The sequence below is a fragment of the Primulina tabacum genome, chromosome 6 (assembly GCF_025594145.1).
Source record: "Primulina tabacum isolate GXHZ01 chromosome 6, ASM2559414v2, whole genome shotgun sequence".
In the NCBI taxonomy this organism is placed as follows: Eukaryota; Viridiplantae; Streptophyta; class Magnoliopsida; order Lamiales; family Gesneriaceae; genus Primulina; species Primulina tabacum.
The window spans coordinates 7,247,777-7,268,082 of NC_134555.1; the positions used below are offsets into that span (position 1 = coordinate 7,247,777).

The window sequence follows — 20,306 nt, forward strand, 5'->3', positions numbered from 1 at the left end:
AGTTGGGAATGGATATATCAGGGAGGAAATACAACATGTTAGTGACATGAATAAAATCTAGTTATGCACTGAAAAAAATAACTTAAACCGATGTAAAGAGTGAGGTAAAAATAAGTATTATGAATAAATGTTTTATTGAATTTTATTCAGAGTTTGTAGCAATCCCATATTAATTTTTTTTTGCAAATGAACTATTATCAGTACATAAGATAAATGTTAACTATTTACTCAATGTACATACTGTGCTTGACGGATAATGTTGAGATTCAGTTCTGTCTCGATATCGGCTGCATAGTCTATTAGAAGAGAAAGCTTTGACTCCATATTAAGTGCTCTTCGGAAGATGATGGCCCATACTGGGTTCGAGAAAAGCCTTTTCATTAATTCCTCGACTTCCTTTTCAAATAGAAAATTATAGTAGCATTGGCTGCAGTCGATACATTCACAGTAGCGGTTGTTTTCCATTAGAGTTGGATTTAAAAAAGTAATTCTAAACTTTGAGGAGAAAGTGTAGGGATTTTTGGATAGTTAGCCGTAATGTAAAAGAAGGCAAATGATGTTATATAAAGTGTATGTGTTAGGATGAGTCATAGATAAACTATGACACATGTGGTGCTTATTTTGAGCCACCTCAATAAAAATAGATTAACTATGTTTAACAATTGACAAGTGTAAGGGGATGAGGTAGGTGTGTATAATGTGGTGTCGAAGATATGTTTTTTTTTGTAATCGTAAATTGGTTTTTGTTTTTTTGATTTGTTTGAGTTGACTAAACATTGAAGCGGTTGGTATTTTGTTTGCTTTACAAAAATAATACAATACTATTTAATTGCAGCTGAGAGTAAAATAGCTACGCTATATATATAATAAGGCTGGAAAGTTTTGGCTATGATGCAGCATAACATGGCATCATTAAATTTAATTTAAATGATTTGTAGGTTTTAAATTATTTTGTAGGTGGCTGTATTATTTTGAAAATGTCGATGTGTATACATTTTTTAACGATTTGGGTGGGGGAATTTGGCTTTTGCCAGAGATTTAAAAGAAATACCATACTATAAATGTTATGTAAAAAAACAGCAATTTTTTGGAGATAACCCAAAAAAGCATAGATACTAATATACATGCTAGACATTAACATCTACACCTGTGTCTCAGTCTTGTTTACCATGTTTTAAGCTTTCACTCAATACTTTCTCTTTGGATTCTAATCTTCGCTTACCTGTTATGCTGGCATGCTGGGTTTTAAGGTCTATCTCGAAGTGCTCTTCTTGCATTGCATAGCTGCTTTCTTGGGATTCAGTTAAAGCTACGTGCTGCTGTAACAATCCCTCACCTTTGAAAGTTGAACCTTTATCTTCATAGCTTTGTGATGCTGATGCCGATGATGAATCTGAAGCTGGTAGGCACGCGATAACTGTGTTTCGAACGAAACTTTTCCCTCTCGATTTGTTCCACGACGTTCTTAGTTGGAAAAGGAATTGCGACTCTCGTAACTTTTGATTAAAAAGTTAGGACAAAAAGGCATTTCCTATGGTTGATAAGATAAATGTTGTTAAGTATGAGAAATTTTATAGTGGCAAGAATTAAATACGTAAAAAATATACCTTTTCTTCTGCCTCGATTACGTCTTCTCCTGACATACATAGCAACATGCTCGCTTCCTTGTTCTCAACATAAACATGTAAATTCCCAGTACCATCAAACAATTCTGCCTGGAATCGTAACCTGTACGTATATTATAAGAAAGATGCCATGTTTTTAATGAGTAGATGATTTCAGAGTGTATTAGTTACTTACAGGGGTTTTGGACTTGGGAAAGTATGATTGCAATAAAAACATGTAAACTCATATCTGTATGCACCCCCACAAGCTTTAAAGCAAGCTGGGCAAGCCAGGAAGTAAACACAATTCTCTGAGTTTTTTATTGTTATCCTAGCTTTGATCCAAAAGGATTTTACCTACAAAACAAAGTGTGGATATGATCGAACTACTTATTGGCCTCAAAGCTAGATAAATAAATAAATAAATAAATACAGACTTACAACTTCATTTAGGCTAAGGATTTGACTGATTTTGCGGATTTGGGAGTCAAATGGTTGGTCTATTTCTTGGTTGGCTTTATCATACAATTTCTGGGACACAACACTTTCAATATATTCTTTATTGATGTGCAACCTATAAAAATTGAATTTATGTTAGTTATAAGAGCTATGGAAGAACGTAAATGTGAGGAAGAAATATGAGGGAAAAGACGAAAACAGAAATTTGAGGAAAACACAAGTGAAGACAACAAGACAACTGTAGATTCAGCAGGCCTTTTTGCTCAGGAATTCCTTGTTATAAATTGATGTATCAGAGGAAAACATAAGCAAAAACAACAAGTCAACTATTCATTCAGCCGGGCTTTTTGTTCAGGGTTTTCTAGTTATAAATTGATGTACTATATTGCAATTTTTTGTTGATATTGTGCTTTATCATAGTGCAAATATAACATCATCATTTTGTGAGTGTATCTACAGTACATCGCAAGGAAAGTAAAGCTTAAAATTCATGTCATATAGCATTGCTTAGGATTTGTTTGCTATAAATTGTTGTATCAGAGGAAAACATAAGCAAAAACAACAAGTCAACTGTTCATTCAGCATGGATTTTTGTTCAGGATTTTCTTGTTATAAATTGATGTACCATATTGAAATTTTTTGTTGATATTGTGCTTTATTTTAGTGCAAAGATAACATAATCATTTTGTGAGTGTATCTACAGTACATCGCAAGGAAACTAAAGCTTAAAATTCATGTCATATAGCAAATATATCACAATTTAATGAAAATAAATCTGAATGGACAAAAAAACATGGTTATTAATGAGGCTAGTAATTACCATTGTCTTAGTAGGTCAGCTTGGTGTATTGGAGGATCAAATAAGATTGTGCTGTTTGGTACTGTTCCAATGGATAATCCTGCAGCAATATTATATTTAAACGAGCTAAAGCAAATGCTATTTAGTACAAAAGTGAAAAATATACGGCACAATATGTATAGCTCTGGAAAAAGCATTCTTCCTTTTTATATGGTGAAAGTAAATTAATTAAATTGTACCGTAAAATGTGTTGACAGAAAGGCGCATTCCTAAAATTACAGGAAGAGTATGAACATTCTGCGTGAGAAAAAGTGCTTCAGTCTGGAGGAATTCTTCCCATAAGGTGAGAATTAAGGGTCTACGCCTATCAAGTAGAGAAAACAATTAGTTTTTGTTTTAGATAATCAATAACAAAATGAAAGAGAGCAGTAGATGTTCTTTTTCCTAAAAACAATTTCCAATGGAACAAGTAATATTCAGTTTTTCTAACCGAAGGAACTTACTCTTCATTTACGACTACAAATTCTTGTCAATTTCTTTTTGTCTTCTCAACGAATCGTGGAGGAAAAACATGGATTACGCTGCATAATAAGTCTGGAATGGTGAACCACATGAATAAATTTATATATAATGTATTTGTATGATGAAGAAGAAAATCGGCAGAATAACGTAACTGATTTGTTTGTTGGACACATCTGCTAGTTCAGGACATTGTGCAAATGTCGTTAATTGATAAGCATTATCAGTAGGCAGCTGTTCTTCCTCATCTGCAAGCCTTATGTATGTACTCCTACCAAGCAACATTTGATATTTTGCAGATGCAAAAAATGGTGCGTTGCTAGTTATTTCTTTAACTTTAGCATTTCCGATGTAGTATGTTTTGTATAATTGAAGTAATTTGTCCAGCTGCTCAACATCTTGGTCATATATAATTCCTTGCATGGTTCCATTCTGTAGGCGTAAATAGATAACATCAAGAACATGTTCAATGTAATTTTTAGTCTGACGAATAAAATGTAGCTTACCTCTTTGTCAATGAAAACAAGTTTTTGTTGCCTTCCCCATTTTAAGAAACGAATTGGAGTTTTTTCAGAAACAAATACTCTAACAAACCAGTTGCGGATATCTGGCTTCAAATTTGCCAAAGTGGTACATTTCTCTTCTAATGGCCTGCATATAAAAAAATTAGAGAAATTAATGTTCATGGATAAATATAATGCAAGTATGCAACATTTATTTGGGAAAACCTCCATTTTCGAATTATGCTGACTATGACATGGCTTCTTTTTTTTTTGCAGAGCTAACAATGTCATTTAAAAAGACTGAAAGGATACACATAGATGTTCAATAATTTTTTGTACGCAATGCTTTTGTTAATGAAAAGATAAGAAAGGTAAAAACTAACCTGCATCAATAAGCATGTGCAACATCCAAAACTTCATTGTATACTACATTTTTAGTGCATTTAACGCTTTGAACTAATGCCGTTGGTGGTCTAATAAGTACCTTTACTTGATCCATATTTTTAGCTCTTGATAATGCAACATATAGTTGCCCATGTGAGAAAACTGGTTCTTTTAGATAAATGCCAACAAAATCTAGAGTTTGCCTTTGTGCTTTGTTGATAGTCATTGTGTAGCATAAACGTACTGGAAATTGTTTTCTTTTAAACGGAATAGATGAAAAATCATCATGTGGAGATTGTAATGTTATCCGAGGAATGAAGGCTGGTTTTCCTGCATGTGTGCCTACTGAAATTTCCGCATAGATTACATTTTTACTAAAACCCTTGCAAAGTAAACGTGTACCATTGCAAAGCCCTTCAGTTGGGTTAATATTTCGTAACAACATGATTGGTGAATTTATTTTAACAGTTAATTTGTGTGGAGGAAGTCCTTGAGGAGTTAAACAGTGGAATAAATCTTCCTGATCTGGTATTACACAACTGCTTGTGTTCTCATCGCAGCTGTAGTAGGTAGTTTCTTCGCCAGGAAATAGATTTATAAGAACATCATTGATTTCGTGAACAAAGTCATTTCTTGTTGTAAGTATTGCGCGTTTTACAAATAAAGAGATATCTACATTAGAATCAGTAATGTTTGGAAACACCATGTTTATTAATGTATTCAAAGACGTAATGTCATCTGTGAATGGGATGTTTATGTGAGATGGGATTTGGATTTCATTGTCTTTGTTAGTAGCTTCAATTCCATTACCAATTTTCAACAACCAAGATGAGAAGTGAGGATCAAACAAGGCACACATATTTATTTGGAGTTTTATTTTAGTTAACTGATTCCATAATGGTGACATAACAATGGAAGCATCTATAATATCACTCTTTGTACTTTTAAGAATAACGGGCAGTGTTTGACGAAAATCTCCACCAAATACAACAAGTTTACCGCCGAATAATAATTTCGAATCCATAATGTCTTGTAACATTTCATTGAATTTTTCAATAATACTCCGCTTAGCCATTGTAGCTTCATCCCAAATAATGAGTTTTGCTAGTTTTATTAAATGTGCTAATGCACTTTGTTTACTAATACTACAGGATTTGATATTGTTGTCTTCTAAAGGAATTTTAAATCTTAAATGAGAAGTTCGGCCTCCTGGAAGCAAAGATGCTGCAACACCTGAAGTTGCTGTAGCAATTGCTATGTCACCAGCAGAACGAATTGTAGCAAGCAAAGCTCTATATAGGAAAGTTTTTCCAGTACCACCAGGGCCATCAATGAAGAAAGAATTTGGTAGATCATTATGCACATGATGTAAGATTTGATCGTAAGCATTTTTTTGTTCTAAATTTAATTGATCAATAGCTAATAGATCTTCCATGGCGCGTTCAGATTTCAATTCTTTTGCTAAGCTATCATCAAAATTTTGGCTTACATCTTTGTCTACATGGAAAAAATCGTCCAATTTTTTCCCCATGGAGTAAAGGTAATTGTCAATTATGTCCAGAACTCTGTGACTAATTACAGTGGACGTTAAAGAATTGTTTTGAGCAAAATCTTCTGAAAGAAAATGCTGGTATTTTAACCATAATTGAATAGGATTTTTTGGGTAGCAGAAAACGAGAACAGTAGCAAACAATTGGCGCAAAGCATGAGGCATTAGATAAGCAGCAGCCTCTGCGATACACATATCAGCAGTGTTGTCATTTTCTATCAGGCCTAACATTTGTGCAGCTTCTCTAAAGGTTGTGAATATTACCTCATTGACTGTCCTTAAATCTTTAAAAGAAATTGGCTTTCTGACATGCATTAACATCAGTTTTAAATAAAACTTTTCATTGTCAGAAGGACGACAACTAAAAATTCGACCTATGACCTCCTGCTTTTTACGAGGTTCCCATTCTTTGGAATCACTGTGCCAGGTAAAATATTCAGGGAATTCGACATACAAGCAATTTAGCTTTTGAGCGTAAATATTATATTTGTTCATGTGGAAAAATTGTGTTAACATAGTCTTTTTATTTGTTGGATTATTAGCAATGCTAAACAATGATTGATTAGCAGCAAATGTCACAACTTGTTCGTTTTCTAAATGAATCGGTAAACATATAACAGATGGATGTACATGGTTAAGATCAAAACTGAAAATTCGTCATGCAGATTCAGGAGGTGAAATCCATCTAGCAGATTGGAAATTCTTTGCCTCATCAACAATGGGTTCTTGTTCATTTTCATGTAAGCTATATAAAATTTTGTCATGTCCTTTGTATATATACTTGTAGATATATTTTATAGCTTGGATTGTCGAGCATATTTCGACATTAATGTGGCAATTAAATTTAGCAAGCAAATATGGGCTGTAAGGAACGACCCAACGGCTATCAAGTGATGCACCCCTTATAGTCACAACTTTTTTGTTATCTCGACGACGATATATCGGGTATGAATTCGTTCCGTATCTAGTATTTTCTGAGAATTCTTTAGGGTAACTATATTTGCAACAACATTTTTTCATACAAGGACATGCTGGATTAAGCAAACCACATGGCCCGTGAATCATATGTTTCACTACTAATGAGAACAAATATGGGTTAGAGTGTGGATCAGGCAACTCTGCACAAACAATTCTATCAAAAGCTTCAGGATGAAACATTTTTGCCGCCTGATTTAAAATGAGCAGAAAATGGGCATGAGGTAAGCCTCTTTTTTGAAATTCTATTACGCTTGTGTACGCAGTAACATGGCCAAAGATATCTTTTTTAAATAGCTCATCTGTTAAAACTCGAAGTTTTGCATGAAAAATCCTAGATATTAAATCAGGTCTATTGTGAATTTCATCAGATGGAAGGCAAAGAGCTTTTATTTCAGGCCAATTTGGATTTGAAGTTATTGTTAAAAAAATATCAGGTTTACCAAAACGCTGAACTAAAGCGATAGCATCCATATATCTTTTACGCATATCTCTAGGGCCTCCAATGAAGGAAGTGGGCAATATTACACGTTTTCCAATGTCAGAACCTATTTCACAGCCTTGCGCAATACCATCCAATACCCCATTGTAGGCCTCATTGCGTAAGCGATTTTGCATGTCTGAAGTTCTAAAAAATTCTAACCTTGATGTTTCTATTTTAATATACATGTCAACTATGTACTGCTGTAAAAGCCTACCAATATGCAGTATGAAGGACATATCATTATTTCTTATTTGCAACTTGTAACAATAATATTCACGGCATGACACCTTCGAACGTTGGGTCTTGGGTTTTTTTGAAGCTACAAAAAAAAAAATTGCTAAGGCCAAAATGCCATAAAAAATGTGTAATGGATCTTAAATTTTATACCAAAGGTACCTTGTACTTCAGTGTTTATAAAAAATTCTGTGCTGGTTGCGTTTTCTATGCAATTGGTGGTTTGACCATTACAAGTTGGCCTAGGATGCATTTTCATCTGTGTTTGGTCTAATCTTTTAATGTCTCGATGTCAACCAGATTCTTCGTTTGGGAATATAAGAGGGTATTGCAAAGGATCATAACAACCAAAGTAATGTTTAATTATTTGGGGGCAATTGTTTTTTGGATACACTTGTATATGTTGACTTATCTGTTGATTGTCCTCGTTAGATTCTAGCCATATTCCAGCAACTTGTGGCACAATGGGCCTATTAAAAACCCTTTGATCAGTTGCAGGGTCAGCAAGCAAAGCAATCTTATAATCGTCCAAATTTTCAATACAATTTAAACTACGGAAAAATTTTCCGTACGGATTTTTTGTTAAGATTTGAATTAATTTTCCTGTAAGGCTTGCCTTAAATTTCGAATTAACAGACACCCGATTTGATGTTTCGTGTTCAGTATCAAAGAAATACAGCTGTAGGTTTTTTGGGTTTTTGTTGTCTGGCGGTATTAATTGGTCTATAAAATGATAAAGCTGGCCTTGTACACGAAATGTATAAATTCCAGCATTTCTTCTAGCCAAATTCTCGTCACAATGTACTCCCATTGACGTGAAAGCAAACATGTTATTGTAACTACGAACGCACGTATTAAACTCTTTTGCATCGTCGTCATTACCAATATACAATTGAATCAAATCAGAAGGCATTTCTGAACTTAAAAGATTTATTTCTCCCGATGAACAACAAAATGTTGGTGATTCGCCATATATGGGCCGAGCACCACAATATTTACAATCCGGCACATTAGGTAGCACATCTGGAGTACTTGCTATACATAATAGTAGGTCAACCTTAGAATTTTCTACGTCCAGCTCATGCACACCTTGTGATTTGTTTTGTTTGCGCCGCTGCATATTTTTTTCTAGCTTACGATCATTGAGACAAGCATATTTTCGTTTATGAGAGTTCTTAGTCATGTTTATATCTACTGATTTTTCTTTTTCTTGTCGCGGAATTATAGCTAATTTATAGTATCAAGAGAATCAAAATCTTCTAAACTTCAGCCTATCAATACACCGATATAAGAAAATGTGAGATATAGCTGTCTATGACAAAAGGAAATAAAAAACAAAAGAGAAATATAGCATATGATTTGGCAGCACAAAAGCTAACTATCAAAATCTATGCATGCTAATAAACATAAACAGGAAAACCGACATATATAGCAAAAGGCCACAAGCGCTGAAATATGAACTAAAAACTTTGTAATAAAATAACAAACATGTACGTAGTGTGAGTGGAAGAAATAGCCATAGGTTTTATTTGTTGAAGCCTCTCAATGATGACACAGCTAGGTCAATGTAGCAATTCCAAAGTAAATCTATATATTCGCACAAGGAAAAAGTGTTTGATTGCAGTAAAATAACAAAAAAATAGTTCACAAGCATACAAAAAGAGTTATAGTCATAAGCTATATAGTAAAGAGAGCCTGAGTATATAGGTTGCCGATTTATTATAACAACAGCTCGTTTTTGGCAATAAATGATGGGAGCGCTACACTATGCCACTGTTACTTAGACATTCGTTCAAACAACAGGCATACAAGTCATGTTAATTACAAATTAAACATAAATTCTTAAGTTGGCTGACAGTGTCTGTAGCAGTGAGATTGCCTAGAGAGAGGCTGTTTCTGAGCAAGTTTTTGGGGAACAAAGTTATAACCAGCGAGATTAGCAAGAACACGAATGTAATAACTATCACCAAAACAGAAATTAACAAAGATTTGAAGGGGCTAAATATTCGAAGAAACTACACTTCTAAAGTCCCACTGAATTTCGACATTTAGCCTTTTTTTGGCCGGTAAGACATTTTCTCCTGGCTTCACAGTTTTTTTAAATCCACAAAAAAGGGGAAATAGTATACATTTTCTTGCCAAAAAATAAAAAACCCATAAAATAACCTAAATGGTATATTTCCTCAAAGGCAACGGAAGCAAATTTTGCAGATAAAAAACAATTAGCGCAAAAACCTTTCGCAGGCAAAACTAAAACTCTGAACACTTTCTATAAAATCCAAATTAGTCTCTGGTTGAGCGAAGTAGTAAAAAATAAACAGGAAACCCAAAAAAATCGCTAACCATAAGAAAACAGAAACATGCAGAACATGAAAGCAAAATTTGGAAAAGAACGAAATATCACAAACCACTGCCACAGCGACATCAAGACAAATTAAACACAGAACACTGAGGACAAACAAAAACAAACAAGAACGAACAATTCCCTTGTATTTCTGTAACCCAAAAATTCATATGAAAACAAAATAATGTACGAAGTAGGTTCCTTTCAAGAGCAAGAAAGCAGGAAGAAAACCTCACTCATTTCTATGCCCGACTTCCCAGCAGAAAGAAAACCGGCACCTCACAAGGTTAAAAAATAAACACTCGAAGGCAAAATATAGGCTTTTAAACTGGTAGGACAGCGATCGGAAAAAGATTTAAGCAGTCATAAGGAGAATACAAGGACATTGGTGATGCTTCTGAGAAGTTAGAGGGAGCTATCGAGATTGAACAAAGAACAGAAACAACAAAATCAAAAGAACAAGTTGTCGCACAAAGGTAAAACCGTAGAGGTAAATATCAGGACATGATTCTTTTCTAATAACTTGATAGGAATGAACATGTCCAAAAGTTTGAATATGTTCAAAAGTTTAAACTTTCATGGGATATCTTTTTATTATTTTTTATTTTTTCAGCATACTAAGTAAATGGTTCTAAATAACAAATACTCAAATATCATGAACGTTTTGCACTATAAATCTGTTTTGCAACATCTGTTATTTTGCTTTAGTGTCTATTGTTATGACAGTTGGAGAAGCAAGTGTTAGCATGTTTGTTACCAAAGCTTTATCCGAGAATGAATGCTTTGATGAACCGCAAAAAATAGAATTTGACGATATTTTTGTTTTCATTGGCTGAATTTATAAATTTCGTGTTTTGAACCCATATCACTTGGGGTTTAATGGTGGTGAATGAGGGCTTATTCGTTTTATATAAATGTAAGTAGTTTTATTTTGATGATTAAGTTAATTTATTCCAATTCTAATATATTGTGAGATTTATATGTTTTTTCTTTAATTTCCCACCCTCAATGTGCATATGAAAATTTTAGAAATGATTTTATGGTATAGTTTATCGTTTTTTTTACTGAAATGTAAGTTCATTTGAGCATCTTTATAAGCATTATACAACATAAAAAATAAAAAATTTCAAAGAAAATCAATAAACATGAAGACACCGAGACACATGTGTGATGCCGAGTTGAGTGTTCTTGAAGTCAAGAGGATTACCTAATTTCTTTATGTATGTTGAAACCATTTTTCCTCCGAAGATATTTAATCTTAATAGTAGATTTCATGATGTGTTGGAAAGTACAAGAAAATGGAAACTTGCATAACTCCCTTCCCAGAGGTCAAAAGAGACAATCAAGTTACTGGAGGGGAGTTGAAGCGGTTTCCGGCCAGGCTTTTTGATGTGCCACCTCGAATAAAAAATGGGGATGTTCCTGGAGTCACATCCGAATTGTATAAAGAAGATAATAAGCTTTGGGAAAAACATGTAAACGAGTGCAAAAGGATTGATAGGTTACTTGGCACCGCAAGATATTGGAACATCATGGATATGAATGCAGGTCTTGGAGGATTTGTAGCATCATTGGAATCTCTGAAACTATGGATGATGAATGTTGTGCCTAATGTTGCTAAGAATACTCTAGGTGTCATATACGAGCGAGGTTTGATGGACATATCTCAAGATTGGTACACTGCCTACTTTTCCACATTCAACAAACGGACCTTAACATGCATATCCAACCAGTAAATGTTTGGAAACTCCTAGATTTGGAGCTAAGTTGTATTGTTGTTGATTATTTAAGGTGTGAAGGGTTCTCCACTTACCCAAGGACCTACGATATCATTCATGCTAATGGCATATTCAAGTTATATCTGGACAAGTAAGCAACAATTACTTGGCCCAACTACTTGACAATGGACATTTGTTTTATTGTTTAGAAGTTTGTAGTCTCTGAAATTTTTTCTACTGGAATGTTCAGAATTATTATTGTTATTGCTATTAATTTCTTGAATATCTGGTTTTAAAAAGTGGAAGATAACAGATGAATTTGCTATTGCCTCTCAATACATATTTTTTAACCAAAAAAAGGGGAAATACAGCGAAGAATTTATCCAGCTATTACATTGACATGCAACTCATATTGTTCGTGAAACATCAGGAAAGCCGAAAACCAAAAACAGTAGATCAAGCTAAAAGACAAAATAGGCGGCCTAAAACTAATATATGAACGACAAAGAGGGGGGAAAACGCAAGCCACTGACAGCAAGCGAAAAACAAGGGGAAAAAAACCCTGTTCCCTCGTATTGTGCCCCTGTCATTGGGAAGCTAATCTCGAAGCAAACTCATTGACACAATCGGTTCATTGCAGGAGAAAGCCAACAACATAATTAGCTCAGTTATTTTTTTAGCCACTCATGAACAGAAAGGAGAGCAATAAGGCGAAAACATGTAAAAGTTAAAACCCTTAAACAAAACAGAGGAGAGCATATAGGCATAAAATCTCAAATAAATACAACAATGAAGGCAAAATTTTTTAAGGAAAACGTATGGTACGTAAAGGAAGTAACACAAGCAGGCTGCCAAACCAAACCATATACGAAAGAAGCCCATTTTAGGAACAAGACAACAGCAGGAATAGCTCACCTATTTCTCGCGTGTTCTTCCTGGCAAAGTGACAGTCGGTGCTTCGGGAGCCTAAAAGTAAAAAAAATTATTAGCGCAGAAGAAAACATATAAACACAGTAGCTCCACCTTGCACAAAACTAAGGTAAAAAAAACAAGGGGAAGAACGCGTCGAATAGGGAATGAACCGCAAGGAAAGAAACATATTCAAGCAAATCCAAAGAAAGCACATACCCAAATATCGTTTTACGCAGCGAAGAAGAGCAAACGGGAGTGAATAAGCAGAATGGAGACCGCTGTTTTAAAACCCTAGCCATAAAAAACCGTGATTAGAGCAGAAGAAGGCATGTAAGTATGAACGCTCGAATTTACACAACGCGAAGACATAAAAAAGCGAAAAAGAAAACGCATCCGGTAGGGGGAAACCACGAGCGAAAAACCCGAATCAAACAAAGCCAAGGGAAATACGAACCGAAATATGGCTTTCCGAGGCGAGGGAAAGTAGAAGAAGAGTTGAAGACGCGCGCAAGGCAGCAAAAAAAGGTGTGGGTAAGATGGATGCTAGCTGGGAAGAAGCTTAACAGCGTACAAGCCGGGCAACGAAAGGAGTGTGAGAAGAATGGTTGGAAAGAGGTGGGGAAAAGAACGAAGGGGAGAGAGCACCGGACACCACACCTCTGAGGCAAGAACTATTCCCTTGACAGCACACCCTCTTTGCTTAGTGGAGAGCCCAACGTAAAACACGTGTATTTGAGAGAAACAAGAATGGAACGCGTGGACTTTTAGTGACTGGCAACCGGGCAAAAACAGGCCCATTACAACTTATTCAGGCTTTCGTATATATGTAGATATATACCGCCCGCAAAATAACAAAATAAAAGAAGAAACAAATTACGAGTTGCACAAGAAATTAAAATCTGAAGTAACAATGGTTTTTCCACGACCTGATACAGTCTCGCAGCTGAATTTGCCACCTGGGTTTCGTTTCTTCCCCACAGACGAGGAGCTCTTGGTGCAGTACCTCAGCAGGAAAGTTGCAGGCCACCATTTCCCCTTGCAGATCATCGGAGAGATCGATTTGTACAAATTCGATCCATGGGTTCTTCCCTGTAAGTACAAACTCGAATCAAATTCCTCATTTCTCAAAGTTGATTCAATATTCTGAATGGGTCTTTGGTTTTTTATTTTGGTGTGGTGAAGGCAAGGCCATGTTTGGAGAAAAGGAATGGTATTTCTTCAGCCCAAGAGACAGAAAGTACCCCAACGGTTCCAGGCCTAACAGGGTCGCCGGATCTGGATACTGGAAAGCCACCGGGACTGATAAGATCATCACCGCGAAGAAAAGTCGGTATCAAGAAGTCCCTTGTTTTCTACAAAGGGAAAGCGCCGAAAGGATCGAAAACCGATTGGATCATGCATGAATATCGGATCTCTGAACCTTCAAGAAGGCATGGCAGCTCAAAGGTAAAATGATCGAATCTTGCGAAATTTCTTGTTTTCGTTTTTGTGTTTTTTTCGTTGATGGGTCTTTTTTTTTAATTGATTGATTTTAGTTGGATGATGGGGTGCTTTGCCGAATTTACAAGAAGATTTCAAGAAAACGTGGCCTCGACACTTCTGAAGTTGAGAGCAGAGAGTAAGGCCACGGTTCTTCCCCGTCTTTCTCGTCTCAGTACGACGGCGTTTTGGAGTCCTTGGAACAGATGGACGACCGCTTCGCCAGTTTGCCGAGAATGGATTCTCTGAAACTGAACCTTCAGAATTTGAGCTCCGGAAATTTCGATTGGGCCACATTAGCTGGGCTTAACCCCCTACCCGAACTTATGCAAGCCCAACAGCACCAGGGGAATAGAAAATTTTGAAATGACACTTATACCCCTTACCTTCCAGGATGTTGGCGGAATTATATGATTATTAAATGATTGATAAGAAAAATGATAGATAAAGATTTGTACTATGTGGTGACAAAATGTGTTATATTTGTATTGATTTTTACGAGTAGGATTAAGTGAGGAGAATTTGGTATTGTTATATCCCAGATATCAAAATTCATTCATCTGTTTATAAAATTTTCGTTTAAAGTTTATTTATATCAATAAAAATCGATTGAGAATAATATTTTATTCTTAAATTCAGTTTTATGCGATAATGAAGATGACATATCATAAGTAATTTTTTTATTTCGATTTTTGAATTTGGATATATATTTTGTGAACATATTTTTATTATTGTATCAAAACATGTAATATACGACTACTATAGCTATAGCCAAAACTCCAAAGGGAATTTCCCAAAAAATAGGTTTATTGTTATCAAGCAAAGGAAAAAAGAGCATTTTAGGAATAATATGAATGTTTAAAATAAAGATTTTTAGTTCGTATGTTTTTAATTGTCAACTTTTAGTACAACCCAACATGCGACCCATGACGGACGGGCGGGGGTTAAGGTTTTTTCAACCTTTCATATTGACGGGCCGACCCACCCCACCGGATTTGATGGCGGGGCGGATTGATCCTTTGACAACCATAGTATAGATCAGTAATCCAATTTTTTTTTATATAATTTTACCATAGTATAGATCAGTAATCCAATTTTTTTTTATATAATTTTATAGAGAAATTTTAAATAAGATTGTTGGGGGCATTTATGTAAATATATCATATTCTTTGGGTGACGGAATTACAGCATGTTCGACACCTACATATGGGTGGTAGGCACCGCAAGAACGATTAGTTGTCTTCGACTCAAATTCAAATCAAATAATAAATAAAAGGAATCCGAGCCCTAACAAAAATGAAGGCACACGTGAATTTCACAAAAACTACGATGAGATAGTCTCACAGATCAATTCTATGAAACATATCTCTGACCTGACTCGATTAGTGAAATTTTTTATGTCAAAAATATTATTTTTTATTTTAAATATATGGAACGAATAAATCGATCTTGAGAAAATAGATATGTGAAGCTGTATGAGTAAAACCTAATACGAAGATTTTCATAATTAGTTCAGTTCAATGAACTTGGATTACTTAAAGAAATTAATTGTATCTGTTTGAGCCACGGGTTCGTGTCCAGATGCAAATGTTTGCAACGCTGGATGCGGTGGATTGTCCAGTCCTGTCCTCTTCCACTTTGAAGTTTAATTTTGTCTGCTAATGTATTTTTCCTAATAAAATATTTTAATACAATAAAATAAAAGTAAATCTTTTGTTAAAAGAGTTTATGAATTTTTATTCGTGAGATGAGTCACTCTGTCTATATTTACAATAAAAGTAATATTTTTGGCATGAAAGTAATACTTTTCTTATCGCCTCATAAAATTGTTTATGATACAATAAATAACAATTAAGTTAATTAAAAAAACCATAGTTGATATGAACATGTAATTCATTAGAAGAGCATATAGATAATAGTGTTCTACTGCGTGCAACATTATAATAATTATAATGATTCAAATAAGATATTTTTATTTAAAGTGATATGATAATTTAAAATTTTAAAAATATAGATAAATATAAAAATATTTTTAATTAGTAGAAGATTTTGATAAGTCGATAAAATATGAATAAATGAAAAGATGTTTTTTGTTTGAATTTAAAACGAACACTCGACTCGGTCTAGATAAAACAGAACAAACTCGAAATCGACACTCAAATTTATCACAATAATTTCTCAAAACTCTGAATCGTGTGCCAGAAAAATGTGAGTTTGATGGGTAACTTTTCATAATTCTTAATAATATATAAATAAATAAATGAGATACCAGCCACCCACAAAAATTATAATAAAGTGGTTAAAAATTGAATAAATCGGTTATTCACAAAAAAAATATATAAAAATAAACGGTCAGGTCCCACCGAGATTTGAACTCGGGTTACTGGATTCAGAGTCCAATGTCCTCACCACTAGACCATGGGACCATTTTCCCAATCAATTTTCGATAAATTATATATTTTAATCTTTATGTATTTCAACTACAAATACATACCATTATTATTATTTATTATTAGTTAAGTGTGCTAAGTTTGCGACTATCCGATTGTGAGAAACCTTCTTTTCCCAACCAAAAAATGATAATTAATTATGTTAGTTATGAATAATTAAATTAGAATATAAAAGAATCTACGATTTTTTTAAAACGTTTAGTTAAAATAAAAAATAAATTAATCATAGGATTAAATCGAATTAATTACATAAATGTTTCAGCATTATTCAATACGTAAATTTATTTAAAAAAAAAACAAGAGAGTTTTTTTAAAAAAAATAAGTTTGCAAATTTCAGTTTATATAGTACAAAAATATCAACGTGGGTATTATCCAAATTAATTTTCTAATTTTGCATGATTTATTATTTCATTTCAAAAGAAAAAAGGGAAAAGAAAGAGTTGTTTGAAATGGAAATGAGGGGTTGAGTTTCTTCAGTTCCGCTTCCAATGGGCCCTTGCTTGTAAATTGACAGCCTGATCAACAGCCTGTAAAGGGTCTTTTCTATTTAATATTGGACTATTGGTAAGTGTTTTGAGCTTTCATGGTGGTGCAAAAACAGTTCAATCTGCGTCACATTATTACAGGCCTTTAAGCTGTGTGCCGAGTAAAGGTAAATGATCTTGAAAAAGCTTTGATTTTTGTCTCTTGTGTGATACCAAACTTCCATTTCTCTCGTACCATTTTCCTTTTTTTGAGCCAAAACTGCTGCACCTTGAGTTGTAGTGGTTGGCTGTACTGTTGAGTTGCTTTGCATTTAGATCTGGGAATTTTTGAGGTTATGATTCTTGGCATTTTTCTTGGGAAGCGGTTTATTTTCTTGTTATATAATATTGGTTCATAGGGATTGGAGAAGTATAAAATCTTTGTTTATCCGAGGAAGCTGCTTAAATTGGAGGTTTGTTGCTTAAGATGTCATTAGCTATGACTTTAGTGAAGTGGGTTCCTATTTTTGTTGCTGTGTTTGTGCTTGGGCTTGTTGATATGTTCAAATCTTATGCTGAATTTACTCCCATTGATAATTACTTGCTTGCTTGTGGATCTTTGCAAAATGTGGCATTTCTTGGTAAGAACTATAGTCCTGATTCGGGTTATGCTTCGGTCTCCCTGAAGAGCCAAGAGAATTCTTTTGTTGCCACCTCGAATTCCACTGCCCCGTTTCCTATCTATCAGTCTGCTAGAATCTTTACTAGAGTAGCATCATACAAGTTTGATATCAAACAAGAAGGCCGGCATTGGGTTCGTCTTTATTTTTACCCAATCCCGGGCAATGATTTGACTTCTGCGGCAATCACTGTGGTGACTGACGATTTTGTGCTCTTGAACGACGTGACTTTTAAGAGTTACAGTGGTTCTTACCTCTTTAAAGAATATGCAATCAATGTCACTACAGATAGCTTGTCGATCACTTTTGTTCCCGTGAATGGTTCTGTTGCATTTGTTAATGCCATTGAAGTTGTATCCATCCCCGACAACCTGATTCCGGAACAGGCATATGCGGTATCCCCCTCCGGTCATTCTGAAGGGCTTTCTGGACTTGCTCTCGAAACTGTTTATCGTGTAAACATGGGAGGCCCTCTTATCACAGCTCAGAATGACACCCTGGGAAGAACTTGGGAGAATGACGAGAAGTACCTTCATGTGAATAGCTCTGCGATGAATGTTTCTGTCGACCCTTCGAACATTAAATACAGTACTTCTGTTTCACCTGAAATTGCACCGAACTATGTTTATGCTACTGCTGAAACAATGGGAGATGCAGATGTAGCCAATGTGAACTTCAATATCACTTGGGTCTTTTTAGCTGATCCGAGTTTCTCATATTTCATACGAGTTCATTTCTGTGATATCGTGAGCAAATCTATGAATAGCCTCATATTCAACCTGTTTATCAATTCTGATATTGCTCTTGAGAGTCTGGACCTGTCAAATCAAGCCGGAAACTTGGACGTGCCTTATTACAGAGATTTTGTATATAAAATTCCAGCTGATTCAGATACATTGACTGTTAGTGTCGGTCCAGATACAAGTGTTGATGTGTTAAATGCTATAATGAATGGTTTAGAAATCATGAAGATTAGCAATGAGGCCAGAAGCTTGAGTGGACTTCTGTCGGTTGAGACTCTCATTGTGTCACCTCCCAAAAGGAACAAGATGAGCATTATAATTGGCTCTGTGGTTGGTTCTGTAGCTGCATTGGCAATAATAGGATTGTGTTTCTTCTACTTCGTGGCTCGTCGACCAAAGTCTTCCCACGAAGGAAATTCATGGCTCAGACTACCGTTGTATGTAAACTCTTTGACTGTGTCAAAAATGTCCACAACTTCTCGAAAGAGTGGTACGGCTAGCTGCATATCATTAGCTTCTTCCGACCTAGGTCGAATCTTCATGTTTCAAGAAATAATGGATGCCACAAAGAAATTTGATGAAAACTTGCTTCTTGGTGTTGGTGGCTTTGGTAGGGTGTACAAAGGAACACTGGAAGATGGAACTAGAGTTGCCATCAAACGAGGAAATCCAAGATCCGAGCAAGGCCTTGCTGAATTCCGCACTGAGATTGAAATGTTATCCAAACTTCGTCATCGCCACTTGGTGTCTCTGATTGGCTATTGTGACGAAAGGTCAGAGATGATTCTTGTGTATGAATACATGGCAAATGGGCCTCTACGAAGCCATCTGTACGGAACTGATTTTCCACCTCTTTCCTGGAAGCAGCGTATCGAAATATGTATCGGTGCAGCTAGAGGAATTCATTATCTCCATACTGGAGCAGCTCAAAGTATTATTCACCGTGATGTGAAAACAACCAATATTCTCTTGGATGAAGCTTTTGTAGCGAAGGTAGCTGATTTTGGTCTGTCCAAAACTGGACCTTCTCTCGATCAAACTCATGTCAGTACAGCCGTAAAGGGCAGCTTCGGATACCTAGATCCTGAATATTTCAGGCGGCAACAACTCACAGAAAAATCTGATGTGTACTCGTTTGGCGTCGTTCTTATGGAGGTGCTTTGTACAAGGCCGGCTTTGAATCCCGTGCTTCCCAGGGAGCAAGTTAACATTGCGGAATGGGCAATGGCTTGCCAAAAGAAAGGAATGTTGGACCAAATCATGGACAAAAACCTCGTAGGAAAGGTTAATCCTGCTTCTCTGAAGAAATTTGGGGAGACGGCAGAAAAATGTTTGGCTGAACATGGTGTCGACAGGCCCTCGATGGGTGACGTTCTGTGGAACCTCGAATACGCACTTCAGCTCGAGGAGACGGCTTCAGCTCTCACGGAACCTGACGACAACAGTACGAACCATATCCCGGGATTCCCAATGACCCCACTGGAGCCATTTGATAATAGCATGAGTATGATCGAAGGAGCGCCTTTTGGAACCGATGATGACACCGAAGATGGTGCAACAACTGCAGTTTTCTCCCAGCTTGTGAATCCGCGTGGAAGGTGAGAGAAACAATTTTCGATAATGTACCCTTCCATACAGCATGAAGTGATTGTGTAATTCTTTTATCCTGGAAAATTTCCACACTTTTTTATGGTGTAATATAATATAATATAATATAAATTGATTCATGCTTGAGATTTAGAGGGCTCCAAATAGTGGAATATTTCACCATGTGGGAGCAGTGTCCCATGTATAGATCCATGGTCCAGATTTAGCCACATATATATATAGTCAAAAGAGCCGTTTGACTTTTTTGGTTTATGTGAATTAATGAGATTAATTCTGATGAATTTTTATGCTGATATGACAACCAAAATTAATAATGTATATCTCCACATTAGTGCATGAATATTAATTGGTGTTAATAATTACTCATTAATGCAATGTGAGTGCTCTTAGAGTTTTC

The 20,306-nt window shown here is 35.4% G+C and overlaps 6 protein-coding genes and 1 non-coding gene across 7 annotated transcripts; 3 read left to right on the top strand and 4 right to left on the bottom strand.

The window, feature by feature from the left end:
- Positions 1–1,366: 1,366 nt before the first annotated feature.
- On the bottom strand, positions 1,367–13,131 carry LOC142549060 (uncharacterized). Its single transcript, XM_075657805.1, has 12 exons — positions 12,939–13,131; positions 12,701–12,775; positions 12,488–12,538; positions 8,999–9,097; positions 3,888–4,032; positions 3,366–3,813; positions 3,102–3,226; positions 2,884–2,962; positions 2,046–2,178; positions 1,801–1,961; positions 1,608–1,728; positions 1,367–1,531 (listed from the first exon to the last, which is right to left on the bottom strand). The coding sequence occupies exons 7-12, from the start codon at positions 3,127–3,129 to the stop codon at positions 1,466–1,468; spliced, it is 588 nt and encodes a 195-aa protein (XP_075513920.1). The 5' UTR covers positions 3,130–3,226; positions 3,366–3,813; positions 3,888–4,032; positions 8,999–9,097; positions 12,488–12,538; positions 12,701–12,775; positions 12,939–13,131; the 3' UTR covers positions 1,367–1,465.
- On the bottom strand, positions 3,484–6,333 carry LOC142549980 (ATP-dependent DNA helicase PIF1-like). The gene is made up of 4 exons (XM_075659225.1): positions 4,369–6,333; positions 4,197–4,267; positions 3,888–4,032; positions 3,484–3,813 (listed from the first exon to the last, which is right to left on the bottom strand). Exons 1-4 carry the CDS (start codon positions 6,331–6,333, stop codon positions 3,484–3,486), a joined length of 2,511 nt encoding a protein of 836 aa, XP_075515340.1.
- On the bottom strand, positions 6,475–8,693 carry LOC142549981 (uncharacterized). The gene is made up of 2 exons (XM_075659226.1): positions 7,808–8,693; positions 6,475–7,595 (listed from the first exon to the last, which is right to left on the bottom strand). The coding sequence occupies exons 1-2, from the start codon at positions 8,691–8,693 to the stop codon at positions 6,475–6,477; spliced, it is 2,007 nt and encodes a 668-aa protein (XP_075515341.1).
- Positions 11,153–11,727, top strand: LOC142549982 (putative methyltransferase PMT14). Its single transcript, XM_075659227.1, has 2 exons — positions 11,153–11,529; positions 11,646–11,727. The coding sequence occupies exons 1-2, from the start codon at positions 11,153–11,155 to the stop codon at positions 11,725–11,727; spliced, it is 459 nt and encodes a 152-aa protein (XP_075515342.1).
- A 126-nt stretch (positions 13,132–13,257) lies between the features above and the next one.
- LOC142549061 (NAC domain-containing protein 72-like) lies at positions 13,258–14,503 on the top strand. Its single transcript, XM_075657808.1, is given in 4 exon segments — positions 13,258–13,575; positions 13,667–13,808; positions 13,810–13,930; positions 14,020–14,503. Coding segments are annotated over 4 exon segments (531 nt in total). The 5' UTR covers positions 13,258–13,394; the 3' UTR covers positions 14,107–14,503.
- Positions 14,504–16,317: 1,814 nt separating this feature from the next.
- On the bottom strand, positions 16,318–16,389 carry TRNAQ-CUG (transfer RNA glutamine (anticodon CUG)). Its single transcript has one exon. It is a non-coding gene; the product is annotated as a tRNA-Gln (tRNA).
- Positions 16,390–16,845: 456 nt separating this feature from the next.
- On the top strand, positions 16,846–20,027 carry LOC142549062 (receptor-like protein kinase THESEUS 1). The gene has a single exon (XM_075657809.1). The coding sequence runs from the start codon at positions 17,366–17,368 to the stop codon at positions 19,901–19,903; it is 2,538 nt and encodes an 845-aa protein (XP_075513924.1). The 5' UTR covers positions 16,846–17,365; the 3' UTR covers positions 19,904–20,027.
- The last annotated feature ends 279 nt before the right edge of the window (positions 20,028–20,306 follow it).